At 36.9% G+C, this 24,455-nt stretch overlaps 1 protein-coding gene across 11 annotated transcripts in view; it reads right to left on the bottom strand.

Annotated features, from left to right (window-relative positions):
- Positions 1 to 256: 256 nt before the first annotated feature.
- The window catches only part of PLEKHH2 (pleckstrin homology, MyTH4 and FERM domain containing H2), a 52,743-nt gene continuing 28,544 nt past the window's right edge, over positions 257 to 24,455 (bottom strand). For 7 of the 11 annotated variants that reach the window (XM_069009720.1, XM_069009729.1, XM_069009722.1 and 4 more), the window contains 20 exons: positions 24,040 to 24,184; positions 21,754 to 21,890; positions 20,552 to 20,662; positions 20,205 to 20,291; positions 19,526 to 19,684; positions 19,180 to 19,260; positions 16,834 to 17,013; positions 15,945 to 16,053; positions 15,730 to 15,842; positions 13,424 to 13,603; positions 12,438 to 12,535; positions 11,790 to 11,967; positions 9,976 to 10,131; positions 8,483 to 8,580; positions 7,969 to 8,110; positions 7,097 to 7,242; positions 5,404 to 5,533; positions 4,427 to 4,513; positions 2,609 to 2,746; positions 257 to 1,382 (listed from right to left, as the gene is read on the bottom strand). In XM_069009720.1, coding sequence (XP_068865821.1) covers positions 1,200 to 1,382; positions 2,609 to 2,746; positions 4,427 to 4,513; positions 5,404 to 5,533; positions 7,097 to 7,242; positions 7,969 to 8,110; positions 8,483 to 8,580; positions 9,976 to 10,131; positions 11,790 to 11,967; positions 12,438 to 12,535; positions 13,424 to 13,603; positions 15,730 to 15,842; positions 15,945 to 16,053; positions 16,834 to 17,013; positions 19,180 to 19,260; positions 19,526 to 19,684; positions 20,205 to 20,291; positions 20,552 to 20,662; positions 21,754 to 21,890; positions 24,040 to 24,184 — 2,658 coding nt within the window. In that variant the 3' untranslated portion in view covers positions 257 to 1,199. Of the gene's footprint in view, positions 1,383 to 2,608; positions 2,747 to 4,426; positions 4,514 to 5,403; positions 5,534 to 7,096; positions 7,243 to 7,968; positions 8,111 to 8,482; positions 8,581 to 9,975; positions 10,132 to 11,789; positions 11,968 to 12,437; positions 12,536 to 13,423; positions 13,604 to 15,729; positions 15,843 to 15,944; positions 16,054 to 16,833; positions 17,014 to 19,179; positions 19,261 to 19,525; positions 19,685 to 20,204; positions 20,292 to 20,551; positions 20,663 to 21,753; positions 21,891 to 24,039; positions 24,185 to 24,455 lie in introns of those variants that run through there. The other 4 variants (XM_069009725.1, XM_069009726.1, XM_069009727.1 and 1 more) reach the window with 4 other exon arrangements.

The following is a 24,455-nucleotide window of genomic DNA, read 5'->3' as shown; positions in this document are numbered from 1 at the left end:
TTATGGCTGGACCTAAATTATCTATTGGAGTATGGTGCTGATCCATTTCAGAGCCTGCAGAAGTGATTTATTTGCAAAAATAGGGGACTGGAAGGAAAACAATGGATGTAATTTCTATATATTTGACCTGTAGCACTGAGGCTTGCAGCTGAAAAAGGCAACTGGAAAGTGCTCCTAGGTCCAGTAGTGCAGATGCAGTATCATGTCTTCAGTGTGTAAGAACATTATATTAGTATTATAATAAGAAATGCATAGATACAATGAAAAACAAGAAGTAAATATTATTCTGACTCAATGTATATACATTATACATATTGCACACGGATTTTAGGTCTCCAAGTTTACTCACAACATTTCAATCAATGGTTTTCTGTGTTATTCTTGTGTTTTGAATTGTGAGTCATTCTTGCCATCTGTATTATATTATTATTCTGGACTAAAGGAGAAATTAGTTACAGGGTGTTGTTTAACGAAACTTACTAAATACAGTGCCTATCCAATTTGTATTTTTTCAAAAGGCTGGAGCAGAGAGGGTTTATTTAGAAATTTACCAGACCAAGGCTGAAGATTTGCCAAGTAAAGCAGCTGTATAACAAAGGCTAGAGTGTATCATGAGAATACTCTTTAAATTTGTAATAGCTACATGATGTCCTTATGTGCTTGGTTTTTTCAAAGGAGAAACAATTATACACAATTTGTTCCTTTTAGTCCCATGACACTTGTATTGCCAATAGGGATGGTGCTGGAAGCGAAAAGTATTTTGTGTTTGACTGCTTTTCTAAACAAAAATTCCTTTTCAAAATGAAAGTTATACAACTGGTCTAATTTTGAAAAATAGAGATGATGAGTTGAAGACAGTTTGGTCCCTGAGTATATATCTAGAAAACTATAAAAATCTGTACAGTTGTTTCCAATGACACCTTTCTTCATCTTTACAAACAGATGTATTTTTTCTGAGCTGTAGGCACAAGCAACCCCCAGTAAATCATAGCCCTTGAACTGACTCATCATCTTTCCAGTTCAGGCCAGAGCTTTAATTAAAGAGCTACTCCTGTTATATGCCACTGAAGCAAATGTAAACCTGTCCACCTTTCTTTTGTTTATGGAGCTGCTGATGCTCTACATCTTGTACGTCAGAAGATTTTCAATCCACATAGAAAACCTGTAGCAAGGACCTGGTATCATGAGACATAATCCTTTCATAACAAAGTGGGACATTTCGTTGGTCTGGTGGTTGCAAGAAGTGGCTGGCTCCCCATTTCCTTGAGTTTCTGTCCACTTTGAGGTGCCAGTAATGCTGGAGCAGAGAGATGATGAGCAGCTCCTTTCAGCTGATGAAAGTTGTTAATGTAGCTGGCAATCAGTAGAGTGATCTCAAGAATCTATAACAGGAACATACAAAACTCTTTGAAAAATACAGTGATGTGTTTTGACTGCTGAAAAAATAGCTAACTTTTTAGCAAGTGACAATCACCATCAACTGGATAAGTACTTGTACTTTAACAAATTAATGATGGGGGGAGAGGAGATAACTAATAAAGCTCTTTTTATTGCTCCTTGCAAATAATGCAATGTTATTCCCATCAGTATATATCAAAGATACTATGTCTTCCACAGTCTTAAATGATTCAGAGATGACTTCTTTAACTTTGAGAGATTTTGAAGTCCAGAAGATGATGCTCTGAGAAGTTCTGCCAGAAAGTATCTAGTGCTCAGAGAACTCAAGGTGTAGGGTAGATGAAGGGAATAAAGACTTCTGGGAGGTTTTTATCATATTTTCTCTTTGTGACCCATACAAGCCTTGCTGAGACATTGAACAGGTTGCCCAGAGAAGCTGTGAATGCCCCATCATTGGAAGCGTTCAAGGCCAGCTTGGATGAAGTTTTGAGCAACCTCACCTAGTGGAAGGTGTCCCTGTCCAGGGCAGGGGGGTCAAAGCTTAGGTGATATTTAAGGTCCTTTCCAACCCAAACCCTTCTGTGATTCTGTAAGGGAACAATCTAATGGAAACTTCAACACATGTATTTTACTGTGCTTGTGTGTATGAAGAATCATGTTTTGACTCATATGTGCAATTCTGTATTGTTTCTTAAATTGTTCTGACAAACAGCAAAACCTCTGTTTCTTAAAAGAAATAGTCAGTCTTACCAGTGAAGGAGAAAACCTAGATTTAAAAAGAATTTTTTTTAAACCAAAGGGAAAAATATCCTAAGATTTTTAAGAAGTGACTGATCTCCCAGTTCTTGTGTTCTACAATTTCCCTGTAGATCCCAAATGTACTTAAAAAAAATTATCTCTGGTGCTGATTAGGCAAACAGACTAAGTTTTAGGTACTGCATGTAATTTCTGTCCCTAACAGGCTTCTTTGTCCTAAAAAAAATTTGGAATGTTATACAGACAGGGACATGAAAAGAACAGAAACACATCAGTACTGTCACAGTTAGCTCTAACATTACTAATTATTTGCTCTCTAAAATCATCTGCCAAAAGTCACTAATCTGGCAGGCTGGGATTAAAGAAGGTGTTTCATCTTTCACATCTGTTAGGGCTTACCCACTAGAGATAGCACAAAAGCAGATGGTGGGAAACTTTCAGGAAATATACCAACCTTTGGTTTTGTCATGGCAAAAAGGTGTTTTTCAGTTGATTTGTCCTTTGTCTGAGCATTATTAACAACCAGCATAAAATCATCTTGATAGCCTCCGAAAGTCATCAGGCTCTTATATGTGTATGTAACCACTAATCGCTGAAAAAAGGAAAATCCCAGAACAAAACACAAAGCTATTAAGCAGGACAATGCAAGAAAAACAGATTATGACAAATTCTTCTTTTAAAAATATAATTACACGTGTATTTTTCAATGGAGGTAGTGTCTTATGAAACTTGAAATTAACTGTGAATTTTGGGATAGCTTCATTTAGACCTTCATGATGAGGAACTTTCACTGTAGATGATAACTCTTCTAAGTGTGATCTCTGTTTCTATTCCAAACTAATTAGATGAAAGATGTAAGATTTCAACTCAAGTGTGTAATTCCATTTACCCAAATCTTGACTAACTTTGAGAGAAGTTAATCTTACTAATTCCATTTGAAATTGAAGCAGTGTCTAAATAAATTAAATGTCAGGGTATGAGACATCTGAAGGAATTTAACTCCAGGTATTCTTTTTGTGCAGTGTTGTGTTTTGCAAACACACAAATTAAATTCTGTTCTCTTCTTTTCACATCTCTGATGAAACATAAATGCTCTTCAAGGTTCCTCAGCTTTCCATCCCTCAGTTCTTACTGTCCAGTGTTTAACACCACAATAGTGGCCTTCAAGTTAAGATCAGCATTTAATTATTGTTACACCTCCTATTAATTTGCGGCAGATGTTTGCATTTAAAATTCATCATCAGACAACATTTGTACAAAACTGACTTAGTGCCCTTCCTTAGTAAACCTCATTTTGCCCCAATTTTGAAATAGTATTATTTCTACCCCTTGCAACACCATTTCTGATACCCCTGGATCCTTCCTACAGAAAATCCCAATGTTCCCTGGAAACTGAGCATTCCTTGAATGTAAAGTAAGGCCTGCCAGTACTTAACCTGGCAATGCCCTACAGAAATGCCGTAGCTCCAGGAGAGCTCTCTGCAGTCTGATGCAAGCACATTTTGCTTGTTCCCTGAGAGCTGCTGTTTGCTCTCCTCATGCTTTGTTTTATTATTTCTTTAACTGCAAAGAAATGTAATGAAAAGGCCCATATCAGCACAATTATAAAGCTGAGATTTTAATTTTCTGATATTCAATATTAGCACTTGCTAATAGCAGCATGCCATTCTTTTTCTTTGCAGGATATAAATGAAAGCAGGGATCTTCTCAGGCACTGCTTTTTACACTGATTACAAGTCATTTTCTGTGAAAACTTGTATTGCAAATCAAGAAAAATCTGAGCCTAAAATGACATAATTAAATAACACTGGGTTATATTACCTACTATTAAACAAAAATAATACAATGAAAATAACAATCTTTTAAAGTAACTGCTCTTTACAGAGTGTATGTATTATGAATAATACTGGAAAATTAAGTCTCCAGGAAAAGAAAATTAATGTTATTGTAATAACATTACAATAACGATGGATTTCCTGACATCTGAATGATTAAAACATTAACATTTCATTAAATGATATAAAAACTGTATCTGATAAACAAAAATAAATTCAGTGCAAAGAAGTCATTACTTACTTCTATTATTAGTGCTACTGTAACGATGATAACATTAAAGCATTTTAAAAAGAATGAATTTTTGCTTTAAGAGAAGGACTAGATAACTCAGCATGGAAGGCTAATTCCCTCTTTTAGGTAGTATGGTGGTGAATCTCCCCATGTAATTAGTACTAAAATATATCTTGACCAAACTTAAAACAGCAATTTCACTTACCATGGAGCTGTAATCCAAGATGCTTATGCCATCTTCATGGACAGCAAACCATATGAAGGACCTCTCAACTGAGGCTGTTTCTAGAGGCTACGAAGAGAAATGATTTTTAGTTACTACTTCAAAATGAGAAAATATGTGAATAATTATTAATTCTCAGCTATTATAGACCTCTCTCCATCCACAGTTCTCACTTCAGTTCTCTCTCAGTGTAAATTTCAGTAAAGGAATTGAAATACCTGCCCAAAGCCATATAGGTGGCCAGTGGCAGAACGATGAACTAAACCTAATACTCTTGAAACCTACCCTGATGCTTACTCTAATAAAATATATAGTCTCATTAATAAAATAGTCAGGTGTCTTGAAGTTTGTCTACTAGCTCATATATCTAAATACACAAAGAACAGAGGGCTGACAAGCGATTTTATATATAAATATATATATATGTATCTATACATGCACACACTCAGGGATTACCTAATAAAACTGAAGGCATGAGGTGACAGTTCTGCTTAACAGAGCTGTTATTTGAATCAAAGGAATTAAGATACCAGTGGTTCAGAGAAATTGGGAGAGGCCAGCACAGAAGGGAGTGCTCTAAATTTCCTTTAACCACATTAGTGCTTCTGCAAGGTTCAGCTTCCACAGCCAGTTAATGTTACCTTTTCAATGTTCTAGTAGTTATCAGGTAAAAGAGCCTAAACCTAAAAGGCTATCTCAAACTAAGATATAAGGAAATGGAAATATAGATTAATAATGTAAAACAAGCAGTAAGTGTATTGGAAAGTTACCATTATGATGCACTTAGTACTATGGCTATTATATTTCACAAGTGTATGACTTTAAAAAGTTAATAATTAGACAGGAGATTCAATCAGCTCATGTATTACACAGTTATTTTCAACAAAAAAGTACTACTATTTGCAAATTTCTATTTAAACTCCTCATCCCCCCCAGTCAAACTAATTACAATGTCTTACTTTTGCTGCAAACAGTTTAGCCCCAAAGAAAGGCCATTTCCTGGCCACGGTGAGATAAATGCGCACGCAGTCTGCGGCACTGTGCCCACGGAGAGCCATCCATCTTGTCGACAGTCGCTGGCAAAGCTGTCTGTTGAAATGAAGGATGGAATTTACTTATTGCAGGGAATTCCAATGTTTGCCCACAGCAAGTTTAATAAGCAACAGTTGAATGAGAATGCATTTCTTAAAACGATAATTTCAGTTAATACAATGACTAGCATTGATACAGTATTAAATAAATCCAAAATCACATTTAGTATTTTAATGCACATAAAAATGATGAAGTATGTTCTAATTTCCACAACGTTATGATTAAATATTGCTGTAGCAGTTACAGCATAAAGGCAGAAAGTCTGGGGCAGCTTTTCACGTGTCTCTACAGAGAATCGATCTACCTTTATCAGTACTCAACAGCTATGCCAGTTGTCATTCCAAAAATCCATCCAGCTTAGCACGTATCTTTACCTGTGGCTTGTAGGAGGTGTGAAAGACGTGGCTTAGTACTACTCTCTTTTAGTGTGTCTGGGCACTGCTACCCAAAAGGCTGCTCCTGATGCTCAGTGTGTTCACACTGGGGCTTTTTTCTGGTTCCTTTTGTGAGTTTGTGACTCCTTGGTGAGCTGGTTCAATACTAGGGAAAAATTAATCCTCAAAAAAGCCTCCGTCCAGAATACCTTTCTAGGACACTGAACTGCAGGGATGACTTACCCAGCAGCCATAAGGTTATTAGATGTAGCCCAAGAAAAGGGAGGGCTAATGTGTATTAAAGGGAGATCCATCACTTGCAGCTTTGGTCTTACTGTTTATGAAGTCAAACTGCACCCTAAGCAAAAAAAATACAGGCAACAGGGCAGGCATAGAGTGATTCTTCCCCTGCCACAGATCTCCAGCTCTGACAGCTGGTAGTGTAGGGACTACTTAAACATTTCAACAGGTGTTTCACTTTTCCTCCATGAGTAAATCTAATCTGAGACCTTCTATGATTTGTTCTTTGAAATTAATTGCATAAGTTTGAATGCCCCATTGTCTTCTGAGTATGTAATAATGTTACAATGTGTATATAATAATAGCTTTGAATTTTCTCAACCCTGTACTGAAGGACATTTCTGTGATGTTTGCTGGACTTCAAAACTGCTGTATCATTGACTTTGGATAATTTATTACACTGGTCTGCTCGTTTTCATGTCAGTAGGTGTTGCTTTAAATGCCTGGCAGGTTATTAATTTTAAATTAAGTGGTACCTTATTAGTAAGTCCACTAAGTTACACATTGCAAATTTGATTTGCTGCCAGAGATTGCACACTAGAATAACAGACCATGTCCTCACGTCCTGTACTTCAGTAACTCTTTAGTCTGTGCACAGACCTAGTTTAGATTTGCTGAATAAGAAAAATAAGAATTTCAAAATCATGGGGTTTTGTAACACTATGTCGTAACTGCTGCAGCTTTTGCTGAAATGTGTCATTAATGATGGTCCTTTGTATAGATTAGAAACATGCAGAGGAAATGGGTTCTTTGGATTAGTGAGAAAATGAGTTTCAAACACAGGTTTAGGCAAATACAGCACAACAGTATGTTGCTCCCAATGACAATTTAAAACTTGTTTCACTCCTAGATCTTTAGTGAATACGAATCAAAAAGCCCATCTCACCTTAACTGTTCCTCTGAACAACCCTGCTTGTATCTCTTAGGGTAGAATCTCTCCAAGACTTGCTTTAGTGTTTGGTTGGACTTGGACTGGGAAGTGACTTGCCCTGCTGGAGTTGAGAAAGGCCGTTCAAAATCTCCAATCTCTACCTAATGGGAAGTCCATGAAGAAGGTTTTTGTTACTCCAGAGTAATTTTCTAGCTCAGTATTATGGACTGTCTTTTAATCTGTCTTATCAAGTATAAATGAAACCAAATTTGTCAATTAATGTGTACTTTTCACTGATAAAAAAGCCACACAAGTGATTTTCTTATTTTCAACCATGGAAAGAAGTTAAACATCAAACATAACTTGTACAAACATAATATTACTTCTGCTCTTAGATTGCTAAATCTCCAGCAGACACAATCAGTTTACCTTTATTAAATAACAACATCAAATAACGTTCTCAGAACCCTTCATTTGAGCTTTTAATTTTTTAAAAATAAAGCAGATCTTATCAAGACCATGTTTAGTAAAGGAGTCTTAGACTTCCATTGAACAGCTGTTACTTTGGAGAATTAGCTTGCAGAAATCATGGAAGGAATAGTGAAAGAAGAAATGGTACATGATTTCATGATCTTTAATGCAAGAGGGCCTGGCTGTGTAAGAGGGAAAGCACATTTAGCCATACTGATGCCAGCAGCAGCATATGCTGTAAAGCATTTCCACTCCAGTCCAGAGCTGCCTTACACAAGGATTCCAGCCCAGTCTGTTTCCTGCACACTGATATGTGAAAGGTGGAGGTCAATTGAGTGTCAAGCAATCCTGGATCAGTTTGTTTAAGATTTTCTCCTGAAAAACTGCTGTGTGAGTCATTCATGCATAAAGATTACCTGAGCTAAAAGGGCTGTCAATTCCATTGCTAATTCTTTGTTTACAGGGAAAAGTCCATTGACTATTTGATCATTTGTCTGATACACTAGCAGCAGCTTCTCTCTGTCTGTCTCCCCATGAACTTGAACTGAAAAATAAAGCCTACAGAAAAGACAGAAAGTTATTAAATAAAGAAGATAGGGAAATGCATTAGCCCTGAGGATTAGCAGTATCTGCTCTGAATGTGACATGTTTATTTCAGCGTCAAAACACATTAGCAGAGCAACACTTGTACTTGAACCAGTGAGTAAATATTTAATGTCATTCTTCTGACTTCAGTGGGGTTTTTTTGCAGCCCTGCTCACCTCTTAAGAACGGAAAAAAAAAAGTAACTATATTAAAAAAAAATCCTCCAGTTATGTCCATTTACTATTTTTGTTGCAAGCTTCAAGTCAGCCAGTGTTTCTCAGATGAAGAAACTGCAGAAACTAAAAACTAATTGTGGGACAAGGCAGAGATATTGTATTTGCTAACCTGTTTTTGTAAGTAAGGCGGACAGTCCTTGTGCCTTCACATTTCCCAGGGTGTTGTTCTTTGGAGGCTTGCTCCCATTTTGAAATAATGTCACAGATCTAGAAGGAAAGCAATACAAAACTGATTTGGCATGTCTTCCTATCCGAAAACACCTCTGAATAGAGGTCAACTTATTTTGATATCCTCTACCTACCACCTATTAGAAACATACAGAGCTTGAATTTTTAAACTCACTGAAGTATAACTTTATTTGCATTTCTTAGTCAAAGTGTTTAATTATTAACATTTTTGGTTTTTGTTTATCCTGCAACACATGCACTACCTCTGGAAATGAGCCATAACATGGAAAGGCCAGGTACTTGATTTAGCAGCTGCCAGTGAATGTGTAATAATACAGAGTAAGTTGTTATATAATTAATCAAATGCCTTTGATCTCTGCCTTCTCCTTCTGCTGCATGCCCAAGTTTTTCAGGTCCTTTCTAGTAACTGCTATAAAGTTGGCATGAAGCTTGTTACAAAATGCACCAGAAGAGGTTCACAACAAGCTGTGTAGGTGGGCAAGTGGGCAGATGGGGAGGAGGTGGAACAGAAATCCTACAACCCCAGCTGGACTTCATGTCACCATTCCTTCATAAAAGAGCTTTCCTGGAAGAAGTAATATGATTAGTTTCTAAAGCTACAGTTAGCTAGAAAATAAGTACATATTTTATAAATTTTGCTCTCCATATGGTAATTTTTCTGCTTGTGGTGACACTGCTTGTTTATCACTAAGGCCAGGTTGTACCATACCTTGTAACTCAAAAGTGCAGCTGTGAACATTGGTCAAAGGGTGCAAAAAGCTACTTGGTAGAAGTACAAAAAATTAATTATTCATTAATTGCTAAAAGAGTTGAAAAATATCTTATATTTTACTAAAGCACAGATTATATTGCATTTTGTCACTCTTTACTGCAAAGAATTTAATTCTAGCAATAGAGGGAGCTAAAATTCAGAATTCAGAACAAAGGCAAGCCAAAAACTGGAATTTCTTAAACTGAACCCTGAACCCTTAAATCGTTCTGTATTTAGAGAAGGAACCTCTTTTTTTTTAAATTTCCAGGATGTCCATGCCAGAATCAATGACTTCTTGGACCTCACATGGCCATCTTCTGGAGCTATATCAAAAATGTTGACTGAAATCTCTAAATCCACGTTTGACTCTAATTGCTTTTTAGTTTCAAAGAACTGTAACAGTTTACTTTTTCTTTTTCAACCCAGCTGTTACTTTTCTGAATAATATGAGTCTCTTGGAGAAAGCTTTTAACTACAGTTCACTGAATGAATTTCAGCAATTGAAAAAGTGATTTTTTAAAAAAATCTTTCCTTTCACATTAAGAAAAAAAGACAGTTTTCAGCCCGAAAAATGTTTTCCTTCACATTGTCTGAAGAGAACTCTGTCAAGTGAAAATACTTTGGTTTTTAATATGCAGAGCTCATTAAAGATTTCTGTTTACCTTGATGTTTCCTTGAAGACAGTGCTCTATATCCTTGCCAGAGGGATCATCAGAAAACAGTGCAAATCCTGACTGAGCTGGTTTCCTCATCCCTGTATCTTGGTTCAGGGTGTTCAGAAATTCTTCCACTGTGGTAGAGGCATCAAACCCAACAACCTAAAAAAGCAGCCAAAATGTATTTTGCTATCAAACTCATACCCGTTCCTCCCTTAAACTTAAGATTTTGAAATGTAATACCTCTAGAATAATGGTGGGACTATAAGACCCATTCCATCCATTACTGTAATTGGAAATTAAAAATTGCCATAAAGATCCTGGAAAAGATTTCTACATGGGAAGTCAGTTTAGTGGAATCAGTTTCCTTGCACTTGCTACACTTGGAATTCTATTACAGAATTTATAGGACAGATAGCAGTCTAATGTCTGAGCTTTTTGTGACAAATACCACTTGAGAAGTGAAGATTATAATTTCCTGCACCTTCCAATATAGTGGAGAAGGAAATGAGATCAATTAATCATTTTTCATCATGTGCAGCTTCAGAGGGATATCAGATGGCAGATTTACACTGGCAGATCCAAAATATTTTATGAATGTTGCTTTCTCACTGTTACATAGGTCAGTAATTTGTATAATCTTCTAAATTTTACTTCCCCAAGTCTGAACTTCTGTCTGCTGCCACTGGCATTGAAGCATTTTACCATGAGATGGCAAATGGCTTCTTTACAGATACCAGTGGCTGATGTTCACTTAAATCTGTATTGAGGGCTTTTTTTTGTGTATTTGACATGTTGAAAATGTTTTGGGAAAAAAAAATGTCTTGAAAATGGATCTTGAACTTCTGTTTGGTACTTCTCAGTGGCTGGCATTAAAATAAAGATCTGATGAATCTAGCTCAGAGATTAATACAAGAGTTTTTAGTACCACTATAATTGCTTATTTGCTGATCCCATTAAAATAATTTATGTATTTAATTACAATTTTCTTAGCCCCTGGATGGAACCATAGAATTTTGGGCAGTAAATAACTAATGAGCAGTTACTCATTTTCTTCTCCAAACTTCCATTTTCAAACCCTTTAGGATGATTTAAAGGATGTTGGTTTTTTTCTGTTTTACTGGGCAAGCAGTAAGCAATTAAGAAACTTAAATGTGAAAAAATGCAGAGTTCTTCTGTACCCTGAAATGAAAAATTTATTTGATATAGCTTTGATTTCATATAAAAAGTTGCTTTCTGTCTAGGAATACTATGAATTGTTAAAAGTCTTTTCAGCCATCTCTCACAGCTGGAAACACAAACCAGGATGTGAAGCAGCATGCTTGGAAGCCCATGGAATGTCTCCTACAGGCTTTGACTAATGACGCCCCAAAAGAATTAAGAACGGAGTCGTGTTTGTTCTGTAACAAATATGGTTATCCTTCGGGACTGGTAATAGGAGTTACAGCTGTGCTTCCAGGCCTTCAGTGAGATATTTAACTTCCAAGATGTCTGATGAAAGGAAGTGGAATTTAATGCTTTCCCTTTTCCTTCAGTCTAATCCATTCATCTGGTGGTTAGGTTAAATAAGAAAGAGAGTTTGGGCATTTTTCACTCTTAGGAGGTTTTACTTTTTTCTTTCTCTTAAAGATTTTCCCCCAAACCTTTACTCTTGATCAAATAAGATCACAAGTACTTTGTGCCTGCCATTGCTGGCACTCGCACAGGATGAAACTTGAGCATGTTTACCTTTACCATTCTCTCTCTGATGTACTGCTACATGTATATGCTGACAGCAGGGGATTGTGAGAACTCAGATTTTGTGGCATGCTTGACATTACCTGATATATACCATTCATGAAGTGAACTGGAATACTGAAGGGCAGTGAATGGTGGTAGGGATTTCTCAGAAGAGTGGAAAGGATTTCCATTCTGGAAGGTCTGGCTTCTCGGTCTCCATTCTGCTGGGTACGTTCTACACAGCGCTGGCAATATATTGCATATTTCCCAAATTCAGTCCTGCAGCAAAAAGAGAAATAAAGCACTTCCTGGGGACTGATTGAAAGGGTAGTAAACTGTGAGTGAATATTTCTAGAGAGGCCAGATGGGAGGAGCACTCAGATTTCACTCTCTGCGATTTCCAACAAATTTTTTTGCATGTGGAATTAGGAAGATAATTAGTCTACTGAGACCAGCAGAACTGTGCCAAAGATGAACATGGCTCACGGTGTGTTGTGTAACTGCCATATTTTGGTTTTCACAGTTTTGCAACATATACTCACAGTATGCACTGCAAAATATTTTTTTTTTTTAAATTACAACTTTCCCAAGTGATGCACAGCAGTAACATGTACTACATTGTAGTAGCAATGCTACTTGAATTAATTAAAAAATATATGTCAAAAGATCTGATATAGTACAGTAAAGACTGAAAACAAAGTACTTCAGAAAGACCAGCTGACTGGCTGGGTAATAATATTCAGGCACACCTGGAATCCGCATTCTTCTTTAGGTGAAGTTTAAGAAGCCAAAGGAATGGGTGCTGGGGCAGAAAGAGTCCAACGCAGAGGGCCAAGAGCTGCAAGCCCTGAACAAAAGGAATACATTCACTGTTTTAAACATCCTACAACATAAAACTTCTTGCTGTGGCTGCTGGCCAGCAGTGCAGCTTACTGTGCCAAGTTGAGACTGCTGAAATAGGAATGAAACAAACAAAACACAGAGAAAAACCTGAGTAAATAAGCACATCACCTCATTGAAAGGCCCAAATGCTCTCTGTCTATTTACCTGTGTACAGCAAGTTTCTTTTGGGGTTGGAAGTGGGAAAGCAGCTCAGTTTGTATAAAAAGCAGTTAATACAAAGGAAAAAAAAATTAAGGCTGCAAGGCCAAGCACTGTGAAATGAGGAGAAGCCTGTTCAATTTTAATTAATATTTGGATACCAATGAATAGCTGGCAGTGGAAAAAGGGAAGAATTTTAAGTATGTATTTATAATATAGCATGCAGGGTACATGCAGAACAGCATGGCACACAAGAGGTGACATCTGTCAGAAGTCCTGAGCCTTATCTGAGATTCCATTACATGGCACCACAGTTTTTCTTCACACTTATGCACTGAGTCATCCGCCATGTGGTTTAGCCCACCAAGCTTCCTGAGGCAGCACCTCTCTTAGGAAAGAAGCAGCAAAAAAGAGCTAGGTTTCATACATTCTTACTTGACACTTGATTTGAAGACAGCCCATTTTATGTTCACCCTTTACAAACAGCTTGGGCAGAGATATACTCTACCACCAGATACACATACTTTGTTGGAGGATAGCATCAACTCTGTTTCAGGAAGACACAGCAGCAGTTAACTGGATCTTAACTAAGCAGATGCTACAGAAGAGAAGAGCCTCTTTACCATCCTAAACATTCCTTGCAGTTCCTTCATTGCTGCTGAAATCGATACCATTAAAATAAATACTGGGTTACCTGTATTGGTCCTGCCTGGTTTTGTGGATGTCGACGTCTGGTCTGTTTAATAAGTTGGCAACAGATCTCATTTTGAAGTTCAGGATGTGTGAGGCAGATCTGCAAAGCACTTTGGGCCAAAGATACATGGTAATCAATGGCAGGAGAGTCAACTGCAGCATTTATAAACAACTGGCAGGTCTAGATATAAAATAATAAGCAAGTGAGTTTATATACAACAAATATTTAAGATGTTCTGTATATCAAAAGTGTACTTTAATTGAAATAACAATTAGTAAGTTTACCAGTTTAGGAAAACCATTTTGCTGGTTCTGCAAAATGGGGTGAAAAGGGGCCAGAATGGATGAAAAGCTATACAGAGAGACGAGATAAAACACCTCCTACAATCCATGCTTTTCACTCTGTACCTAATGGAGCTCTAACAGGAGTTGGAACAATTGTGGTGGTAGGCAAGTTTAAGGACAGGCTGAACACAGCTCACCCCTCTACAGGACTTGGAAAATCAAAGTCTACAGCTCTCAGTGCCAGACAATGTAAAATGCTTCTGTAAGTAGTGAGCACAACACGGCAGTATATACACAGAAAAAAAATCCATAACTCAGAGACATTGATTTACATCTTGGCTTTCCATGGTATTTTTACTGTGGGTTAAGTATGACCTTTCCTATACCCAGTACTGTCTCAGGAAATCCCGATGTTACGCATTTGTTGTGCTGTGTTAGAAGAAAGCATATGTATCACTTGTTGCATTACCTGTGTACAATAGTTGAATTTTTAAGGAATATAAGCAAAAATACAAGAACTAGATGGAAGCCCAATCTATTTCTAGTCTATTTTTATCAGCAATGGAATAACTGAATCATGACTTGATCTGTTTCTAATAAATTCCCTACCTGACTTCTAAGCTGATTTATACAAAGTTTCAATAAAGGTCATACAAGTAATCTTTTATTTATTTACTTCAGGCAAGTGTCTGTGATTTGAATTAGGTCTGAAAAGTGATTTCCAAGTAGATGTAAATTTGTTTTTATCAAAGAAGTACATTTCCTTGTAAATTTTCATGCTGCAAGATTGCAGAAAATAAGATGGATGTACTTCTTTGAAGTGCTTCAAACATTCCGGAGAAACAAGCTGGAAAGTTTGCGTTTAAGTGGCCGTGACTAAACATACAGTGCTTGTCTTGAATTCCTCTCTAGATCTGAACCACAACATCAAAATTCTCCAGATAGCTGATGCTTCAGGGAATTTGTTCTTTAGACTTGTGCAAGTTTTGTGGAGAAAGTTCATTTATCCAAGCTCCATGCCTTCCAACCTGTAATTTATTTCATAATGTACAGACAAAGAAACAGCAAAATTTTATTTTTGTCTCTGAAATAGACTTTATAGCCTGGAAGAAGGTTAATGGCATTGCAGCATACTCCCTCTCATAGGCATGAACTACCTATCTGGCCCTCAACTGGGAAAGCTGTGAGGCAGACAGAATTTCTCAAGAAACTAGCTGTGGCTCAGTGGTTATGAACCAGTATGTGTCTCCCAGTCATAAAGTGTTTTTACTACACTGGGACATATATATATATATATATATATATATATATATGTATTTTTAAAGATCTGGGAGAATCTTTAAAAGTGAACTCAAAAAACTCTTGTGAAATACTTTTAGTAATTTTGCTCTGGAATATTTTCTTCATTTATATTACTGAATAATTGGTAGCTACTTCATACAAAAATATTTTCTTTTTATTAAAAAGAGCAGTTTGAAATAATCCATTACTTCCTTAAACTTAAAATTTATTTTCTTTGTCTTCTGATTTTTAAAATATCTCCCAGATGATTTAAATGTATCTACAACAAAACTTTTGCCTACTATTTTTTTCCTGAATGTAATTGAAAAAATAGTATTTCAGATACAGTTTTCTGAATGCAGAGATCTGTCTATGCTGTTAGATTTTTTGGAGCTATGAACTTCAAGGTAAAGTTATTATCACTCATGAGGGCCATGGATTTTTCTACTAACTTGCACTTTATCACTAACTTGTCAAATAAGAAGGAACAACAAAAATTGAAGCCTAAACTGCTCCCTCACATCTCAAGGTCATCTTTACACTGGAAGTGACAGTCTTTGGTGAGGTAATATGAGCACATTTTGCTGCTGTCCATTAGTTACCACCACTACAGATAAAAATAAACTTATCTTTTCTTTTTTTCTTATCTGTTGAATATCTCTAGTAAGCCAACTAATAGCCATTCTTTAACTAAGAGTTACAATAGTCAGTTAATAAAAAAGGCATCTGCTATGGTTTTACCTTAAATAATTTAATTGCTTCAGTTTGCAAGGCTTCTGATGGCAGTGTTGTAAGAGGGGAAGTAATTCCTTCTTTGCTGTGGCAAAGGGTAGGATGTCTCCAAATCTGAGAAGCTAAACAGATAAAATATATACATTTTGCAATTTATTCAGTTCATGAGTACATTTCGTAAATAAGCATTGGAAGATGAGTATGTGAAGTGAGAATAAACTTACTGGCATCACCTTCCACATTTAATAATTTGCAAAGAAGTTGTTCAAACTCAGATCCAACATTTACACTGGTACTTCCAGCTGCAACTGTCAGATGATAAAGCCACGTGTCCTAAAGCAGAAAAACATAGCAGCTCACTCGTTCCATGCCGGAAGGAGCTGCTTCATCAGGATTTTGCTCTCAGCTTGAAACTCCACCATGCACTCCTTTTGAAGCGCAAAGGAATTTGCCTTTGGTTGAATTAACATGTATTCATGGTCTCTAGGTTACAAATATTAAGCAAGAAAGATTGGACAAGGCTCTCTTCAAAAGTTTTTACCCTCAGAAATCATGTCTGATTATCAGGACATTCTTCCTTTCCTCTTCCAAAAGCTTACATAAGTAGTTTTTTATCTCTGCCAGATCCTGCTAACCTGGGGATAAGGCCAGAAAGCAAAATGAGGTCTACAAGATTACTTGAGAACAATGAAGCAACAATAATAAAAATGGTTTTAATCCCACCTCTCATTGCTCCTTTACTAATTAGGGCAAGTCTTTGCTATGTTAATCTTGTCAGTGAAATGGATACCAGTGTCCCGTAACCTCTGAGGAAGGTGAGCTACAGCTCTGTCTACAAGTTAGGGTATGTGAGCAAAATTCTCATTACAACATATAAGATATATAGGCAAGCCTGCACATTTTTGTCTGTTTTAACAAGGATTACCTATGCTAGCACTGATTTGTAGACAAACTCTGATTGATGGTAATAAAGCAGAACCTTCTCCTTATTATATCAAAATACAAGCCAGGTGTGAATTGTAGTCCTCCTTGTCCTCCTGAAGAAATATTCATATCACAGCACCATACTCATAGATGTGTTACTGAAACTCAATAACAATATCCATTTATTACCTTCTCATGTTTAGATCCTATAAGAAGGTAAGTGGGTCCTTGGTCTTTGGGGTGGATCACAACAGTGTAATGGGTTGATAATAAACTGCGTCCACTGGCTTCATAATCTTCATCAGAATCACAGGATCTATCAACTTCTTCAACCTTTGCCTCAAAAAGCTTGATTTGACCAAGAGGAAACTAGAAGGAAACATCAAAAGTGGTGAGAGGGGTAATGTTTGTTTCAGTGCACACTGATTTTATACTACATACTATTATATTTATTATTATCCACAATTTTTTCTTTTTCTGCAAATAGAAATTAAAACATGAACTGCCATCCATACCCATTTGTATTTATTCATTTTCAGTCCTGCCAAGGAATGTCAGATAAGCCAGATGTTGCAGAGAGCAAAAGGAGAATGATATGTGCCAAAGTCTGAAAATGAGATTTTCAAAAATGCTTTTCCAGGTCTGCCTCTATACATAGCTAATGCAATAAATGTATGTTAGGGTGAGACAAGTCATTCTTCAGAGTTCCCAAACCTGGTTCCAATCAAAAATTTCCTGTGTCAAGCACAGAACTTTAATTATGATCTTGTTATTTTAGAGGACAGTAATGTATTGTTGATGTATCTGATTTGTTCATACTCTAAACTCAAAGAGTTAATTTTTTGTATGATTGACCTAGGTGGTTTCTTTTCTCCAGTCTGAGAGATCACAGAGCTTCAGTGTTGAGATGTTTATGTAGTTAGCACCATTTATCGGGAAATACTTTATCTAAAAAAGCCATTCAAGAGGAAATTTTCACAGAAGTAATTATTTCATAGCCATTATCAACAGGAAGCCACAACAAACATAAATACTGAAATCTCTTCTCAACTGGGTGACAGGACTGACAGAGGCTGACTGGCTACTCTACACAAAGCTCCCTCCTTTCCCACAGCACCACTGGTAAGGATTCAAGAATGAAGTGGTGATTCGTATTTTCTGTAGTGCTTCTGAGGCATTCAACTTTTTGAGTAAGATAAGATTCTGAGAATCAAAAGATGTCGTTTCACATATAAGTAGTCAAGTTTGATTTATTCACCCAAGTTTAACTAAAACACAGTTGGCTGACTTTTAAATTTAAATTCCATTTTGAAAGGATGTCAATTAAATGGACTCTATTATTGTATTAACCACTGCAGATTATGTAATTTATTTCTGCACAGACACCATCAGCTACAGAAAACATTATTTTAATTAGCGTATTGTTGAACATTAGAAATAAAGTAGCTTTGGAAAACTTTTCATACATATTCTGCTTACAAAAGCAAAATTCTCATTCTGTTACAAGTTAGCAAATTAGTTTCAATTTTACTTTAAAAGGGCAGCTAAACTTCTTCCAAATATGGGGAAAATATTCACAGGAACCCAGCAAAATTCTTAACTAAAGAGCATGCTAAAATACCAAAATCTTCAGTGGTAAAATTGTGTAAATTCAGATATGTTAAACATAGAGATTTTTCCCCAGGAGAAATTGTACATTAATTTTAATGTCTCTGTAGGATAAGCTAGAGATAAATACTCTACTCAGTTGACTCCCAAACCCTGTTTTATATTGTTTTTAGGAGCAATAAAAATAAAATGTTTTGATGGATGGTTACTGCTCTTATTCATATAGTTCTAGAAATGGGGTTTAGTTGATGTTTAAAACTGCTATAAAAGGAAAGGACAACAAAGGGAATAACTGGCTCTATACAAAAGCTATGAGTTACTGGCTCCAGTGTGATTATCTTCTTAAAACAGAAGTACAAATATGAGAATTTCTGTTGATTTTTTTTATAATGGATCAGTGGACTGTTCCAAAATCTTGTTTCTGACCTGCCTCCATTAAGAAGATGTTCCTCAGTGACAAAATACAATGCCTTGGGAGCAAAGGGACAGGTGAAAATCATGTCTAGGAAGTGTCCTAGCTCTTGCAGCACTGTAGAGGTACAGTGACATACCAAAGAACAGGATTCGGAAGTCAACTGAGGGAGAGAAAGAACATTTAAATTCTTGAAACTTGGAGTCACTGCCCACTGCAAGAGACATTAGAAAGGGTCTGCTTCCAGAACTACATGACAGCTGGGTCTTTTCTGATGCCTGTCAGAAAGGGACACCTGAACTCTCAGCAAATCAGTGTCTCCCTTCAGCTAGGGATAAGATGCACAATATGTCCTGTAGAAAGAGACCAATGGGTGTGGTCTGGATTGCTGGCTATTAGATAGAATCTTCCAAGTTGACAATCTGTGTATAATACCAAGGCCAACTGTACCTTAATAGAGCTGTAGGTTACTGTTTAAAGTCTACATGCACTGAAGAAACAAGTAAGGGACCTACCTTGTCTTCTTGATTACGGAAGTAATACAGAATTTTTCCAACTAGGGTACACCAAACCCTTTTGGAATATCCATGTTTCACCTGTAATTACAGAACATTAGGAACAATGACAGCCAGAGAAATACAGACTATTTTCACCATCTCTGAACTTTGGTGATATTGGGAATGCATGCCTCGGTTCAAATTCCTATCCCCATTACTGGACATAAAATTAAAACTGCATAATTCTATTAAGGGCATAAGAATCAAAGCATTAGATGAGATGCTCTTCTAAAGCACAGTAAGGCCAGTGTTAAACTAAACAATGTTGGAATAAAGCAGACTGGGGGAAGAAGTGTTTTCCTACCTTTGTAAGTAATCCTTTCATGGTTGGCTTGATTTCGGACTGTACGAAGAGTGGGCTGGCAGCCTGTATTTTAAGAACATTCTGCAGTACTTTGATCCATTCCTCCAAGATGTTGGGGGAATCAGCAGTCAGGTAGTATGTTCGTTTCTCTGTGGTCAGCTGTGTAGTAACAAAGAGTCTTTAGCTTCAAGAACTTGACACATTTGACCTCACAGTGTGGGATTTGTAACATACACCACCCAAGGTAGTTTCACAACTTCAGGGAGTTCATTTTCTCCAAAGTACTTTTTATTAATGAAACATTCCAATACCAGGCAGAGCAGATAGACCCTTTCTAAGTCTTTATCTGAAAAGTTCCAGGATGGCAAGTTGAGAAAATTCAATTCTCCTTTCAGACAAACGAATTCTGTCAACCCCAGTGGTTGACCCCAAGACTGCTCTCTTTATTTCTATCTCATGTGACGATCTAACCTTCATGGCAATACAAACAAGACTCCATGTAGGCCTTTTAATATTTTCTGTCACTGTAACAATTCTTTGGTTTCAAATGAAAGGCACTGATTATTTAATTCCAAGCCCACACTTGGACTTCCAGTGCAACAGGGACTGGAACAAAGGGTTGGCTTTGGGGATGGAGGGAATGCTGAAACTTTCAGCAATAGAAGAGAAAAGCAGGCACCTGAATTGTTTGTTTTCCATCACCTCTTTCAATGTGGCTGGATGCATTTAGCTCAATTTGATCTTGAGGCTTTCGAATGACATCACTCTATAGGGAAAGAACGGGAGAAGAATATTTTAAATCTACCAACAAATAGCAATAAAGTATTATAGGACTAATTTAAACATTAATCTTGATAAATACTTTCTAGTTAGACATTGTGTACCTTGTAAACCTCTTGAGGAAGTGAGTACTGAATCACTCTCTAACAGCTCAGAAACCAGCAGTGCATTTTTTTTCCTTCTAGCAGCCTTAGATTCTCAGTAAACAATCGGATATAAAACAGCAGGTAAGTTAGATGTACTTACTGGAGATTTGTAGTACAGCAATTCACCTCCTTTAAGCACAAACCACCGTCGTTTCCAGGTCTTTACTTTACCACCCATTTTTAACAGATATCCAGATTTTTCCAAAGGTTCCTTGTTGTTTAGAAGTTAGATAAAAAGCGGTTAGATACACATATATACATAGATACATAGATACACATACCTCTGCCCCTCAGAAATATATATAAATGCACACAGAGATATTAATGACTTAAAAGCATGCTAAATAATAATTACAGTATTTGATGAGACTTTTAATCCAAGGACAAAGATTTACAAGCATCAATTAAGACAAATGTCATGCACATGGGATAACTAATGAATATCCCTACTTACTGTTATAGTACATGAAGGAGAGTAAGTGCCCCGAACTATACAAAAGAATGAAGAATATGATGATTTCTGATTTTACTTTCTAGTTGCTTATATTAAACAAGGAACAGAATGAATAAAGAATAAATACATATTTTTTCCCAACTCCAGATCCTAACTTGGAGACCAGATATAAAGCACTAATTCTGGGTTCCTCACAGACAAACTTCTAGTGTGTACATCTGCGGAATAGAGTTCACAGTTTTGCTCTGTGAAGAAAGCTTAAAATAATCTTCATCAGCAGGTAGTCAATCCACTTGTATGTTATGACGCTAACTACTAACACAAGCCATTAAAAAGCTCCTGGAGACTGACCAATACCCTGTAATGGTTTGGTTTCTTTGACCTGTCTTCACGTTACTCTACTTTATATTTCTTTGATGTTTTTCCTGTATGAAGAAAGGGTAGAAACTTATTACTGCACATAGATTTCTACTGATGACTTCAGCTCCTTCTTGGAATGCCCTTCTATGTATCTGAATATTCAAATAAAAATTTTAAACTGATTTTAGTATTTCATGTGCAATCTGATACCAGATCTGGTTCCAAGAAAGGAAGTCTCAAGGACTTTGAATTGTGTTCTGGAGTGGTCAACCTATTTTTCTTTCATTATATAGAAAGCTTAGAATTATCTTCCACTTTCCTTCACTAATTATAGTCTTACATGGCTAACGTTGGTATATTTTGCTGTTTGTACTGTAAGGCAGTCTGTGAGTCAGCAAGACCAAATGAAAAGATTTGGTAGCAGTCTTTGAACATAAATATACACACAGCACCTCAGGTGCACTTCTTCACAGAACTTCAGTACTCACATTTTTTCCATTATCACTAGATGAGGATGAGGTCTTAGGAACTTTCTGCTCTGGCTCTGAATAGTCTGTATCTACTGAATATGCATCTGGAGGAATAGCATAGTCACTTTCAGAGGTCACAGAAGACAGAGAAGCACCTGTGGTAAAAGAAAGAGAGTTCTTTACATATATATTTTTGTTACATTAGAAACAACTGAGATCAGAATAGCCATGCAGTAAGAACATCTGAATAGAATCTGCAGGCAGACATTCCATCAGGAACCAAGGATTTTTTAAAATATAAGCTCACTGAACTACTAGCACAGTGCGAGTTCTCATTTTATTCATAATTATACAGTTAAAGTCCCCTGTAAATGGAACAACAAAAAAAATGTCTTCTGTATATTATCACCTTCTGTTACATTACCACAGCTTTTTTTAAGGAGGGAGTTAGTGCCATGAATCATACTCATTGTCTAGAAAAAGCCCCCAGGATCTTTAATTAAACTAAGCAACTTTCCCCCTGCACTTTCTCTCACTCACTGTAGCATCTGGATTTCTCATGCAACTGCTTGCGTACTAAGAAGTCATACTCAGCATCTGCTTTGTGTTGAAGCTGTAGGTGACTGTGTTTTGCAATTAGTATGAATTTGTATACTGAGGTTTTCTAAAAGTTTGAGTTTCATTTTTCAGGGGGTTTTAGGAGTTTATTAGCTTTAATCCTGAAAAAAATGCACCCTGCTTTCGATTCTAGTCAATCAGTAATAAAATCTCAAACTCCTCCCTCATTTAGAAATATTTTCATGCACGTAAATGTGTCCTTTTGTAAGGACTAGTGTTCCACTCTGCAAGGTTATACTCTCCAAAACTGAAATGAAAAGGCCTTTTTTCCTTTGTTTCAATAATTTCCCAACTCATTTGCCAATTTTATTCTTAAAAAAGGCTTTTCTCATTTATTGCTTTGGTAAGCCACCAAGGCTTTCAGAATGGGTTCTTCTCTTCTCATGGTGGGTCTTTAATAACAAATTCGCAGCGAGCTAATCATGCTTCTGGTGAAATGTGCGACTGCCTAGATTTTTAAACAATGTGATCTCAACAAACACATATGTGTTTTGTGGTTAAGAAAGGTTTCCACACACAAAACAGTGCAAGGACTATTTTACGGGAAGAAAGCACAAGCAAAAGGAATGGTTCCATTTTACAGACGCAGATAGAAATTGCAGGTGAAACCAGCTTTTAAATTACCCAGTTTAGCTTTCCTGTTGTGTGAGCACATAACATGAGATGTGTCTGAAGCCATGGCACTGGTTTTTGCTCAGCAGGATGGAGCTGCTGGGAAGTAGGATCTATGGGGTCCTTTTCACACTAATGTGGCAAAACTACATCACTGGAAACTCCAGCTGTGGCTGCCACTGGAAAATGCCAAGTGGGACCAGTGGCTCTGTCAGCCTGCTCCAGGGTCACTGAGCAGAGCTCCTGCTAACTGGGATTTTTACATGTATAATAGAGACAATAATGTTATTTTGCATTTCTAAAGCAATATATAATGAAGGATCTTAACACTTGGCCTCACTGGGACCTTGGTCTCTCTTGGTTTACCCAGTGAAGCAATACTTGCAGTTATGTAACACTGATAATGTCACCTAATGAGGAAACACTGTATCTCTCAATTCTATGAAGCATATTATTTCCATTTTGCAGATGGAAAACACACAATCACCTAGAACTGTGAGGTTTTTCTTCCACAAAACACAGGACATTACTGGATGCAAGTGTTTTAACTAAATCTTTGCACAGGACCTTGAGACAATCACTGTAAAAAGGAAAGAAGTCTTTTATTGCATAAGTTGACAGAATCAAATAATTTATTGAGGGAACATTTCCACTTGCTTTCTGATGACATGAAATTGTTTTACAAACTTCAATATATGTGTGGGGTTTTTCTGATGGCAGGTTTTTTTTTTGTCATTTTTACTTTTCTACTGTTAAAAGTCACAGGAAGTCCTTGGCATGACAGAGTATAGATACAATGGTGCTTCTTGCTTTAAATGTACAACTCACTTTCCCCCCATGACAACAGCCAGCTACAAGGTTAATGCCTTAAAAAGATATCTATAGTAACAGCAATAAAAAGAAAGCCATCTATAACAGCCCTTTCTCCTGCTTGAGTAACAGATCTAGGTTTTGAGAGCCTAGATTTTAGATGTCCACACTGTTTAAGAAGAAATCAATTCCTAAGAAGATCATGTAAACTGCCTAGTTTTCCAAACATCCCAGAAGTTACTTGTTCTTACGGTTTTTGCCCACCTCGTTTCATAGCCCGAGGACTCCCTGGACCACTTCTGCTTCGAGAATCAGACTCGGAAGTCCTTGAGCTGGAGCGAGAGCTGTCTTCTCCCTCAGATCCCGATGACTCATCTAGAAATGGGCTGTTGCTTATTTGAGTTGCCTTCTGCAGAAATGAACACAACATTCTTTGGTACCTTGCATAAAGGGTATCAGTCATTTCCTTCATACTGTGGCAGGGCTCTGCTGGCTTCATAATACTCAAAGCTGTTCTTGCCTGGGTTGTGAGTTTTGGCACACAAATGTTAACATAAAACTGAATTCCCTCTGCCCTCTGCATACTCAACCACACCCATACTTTAAAACAGAAACCTGAGGTAGCTCAAGGCATGGGTCTTTCCAAATCACAAAAGGCTGCCAGAAAACAAACAATGCTG

This window comes from Aphelocoma coerulescens, chromosome 3, assembly GCF_041296385.1.
Source record: "Aphelocoma coerulescens isolate FSJ_1873_10779 chromosome 3, UR_Acoe_1.0, whole genome shotgun sequence".
Classification (NCBI taxonomy): Eukaryota; Metazoa; Chordata; class Aves; order Passeriformes; family Corvidae; genus Aphelocoma; species Aphelocoma coerulescens.
The sequence above is the reverse complement of the archived record's forward strand: the minus strand, read 5'-3'. Positions and strand labels throughout refer to the sequence as shown.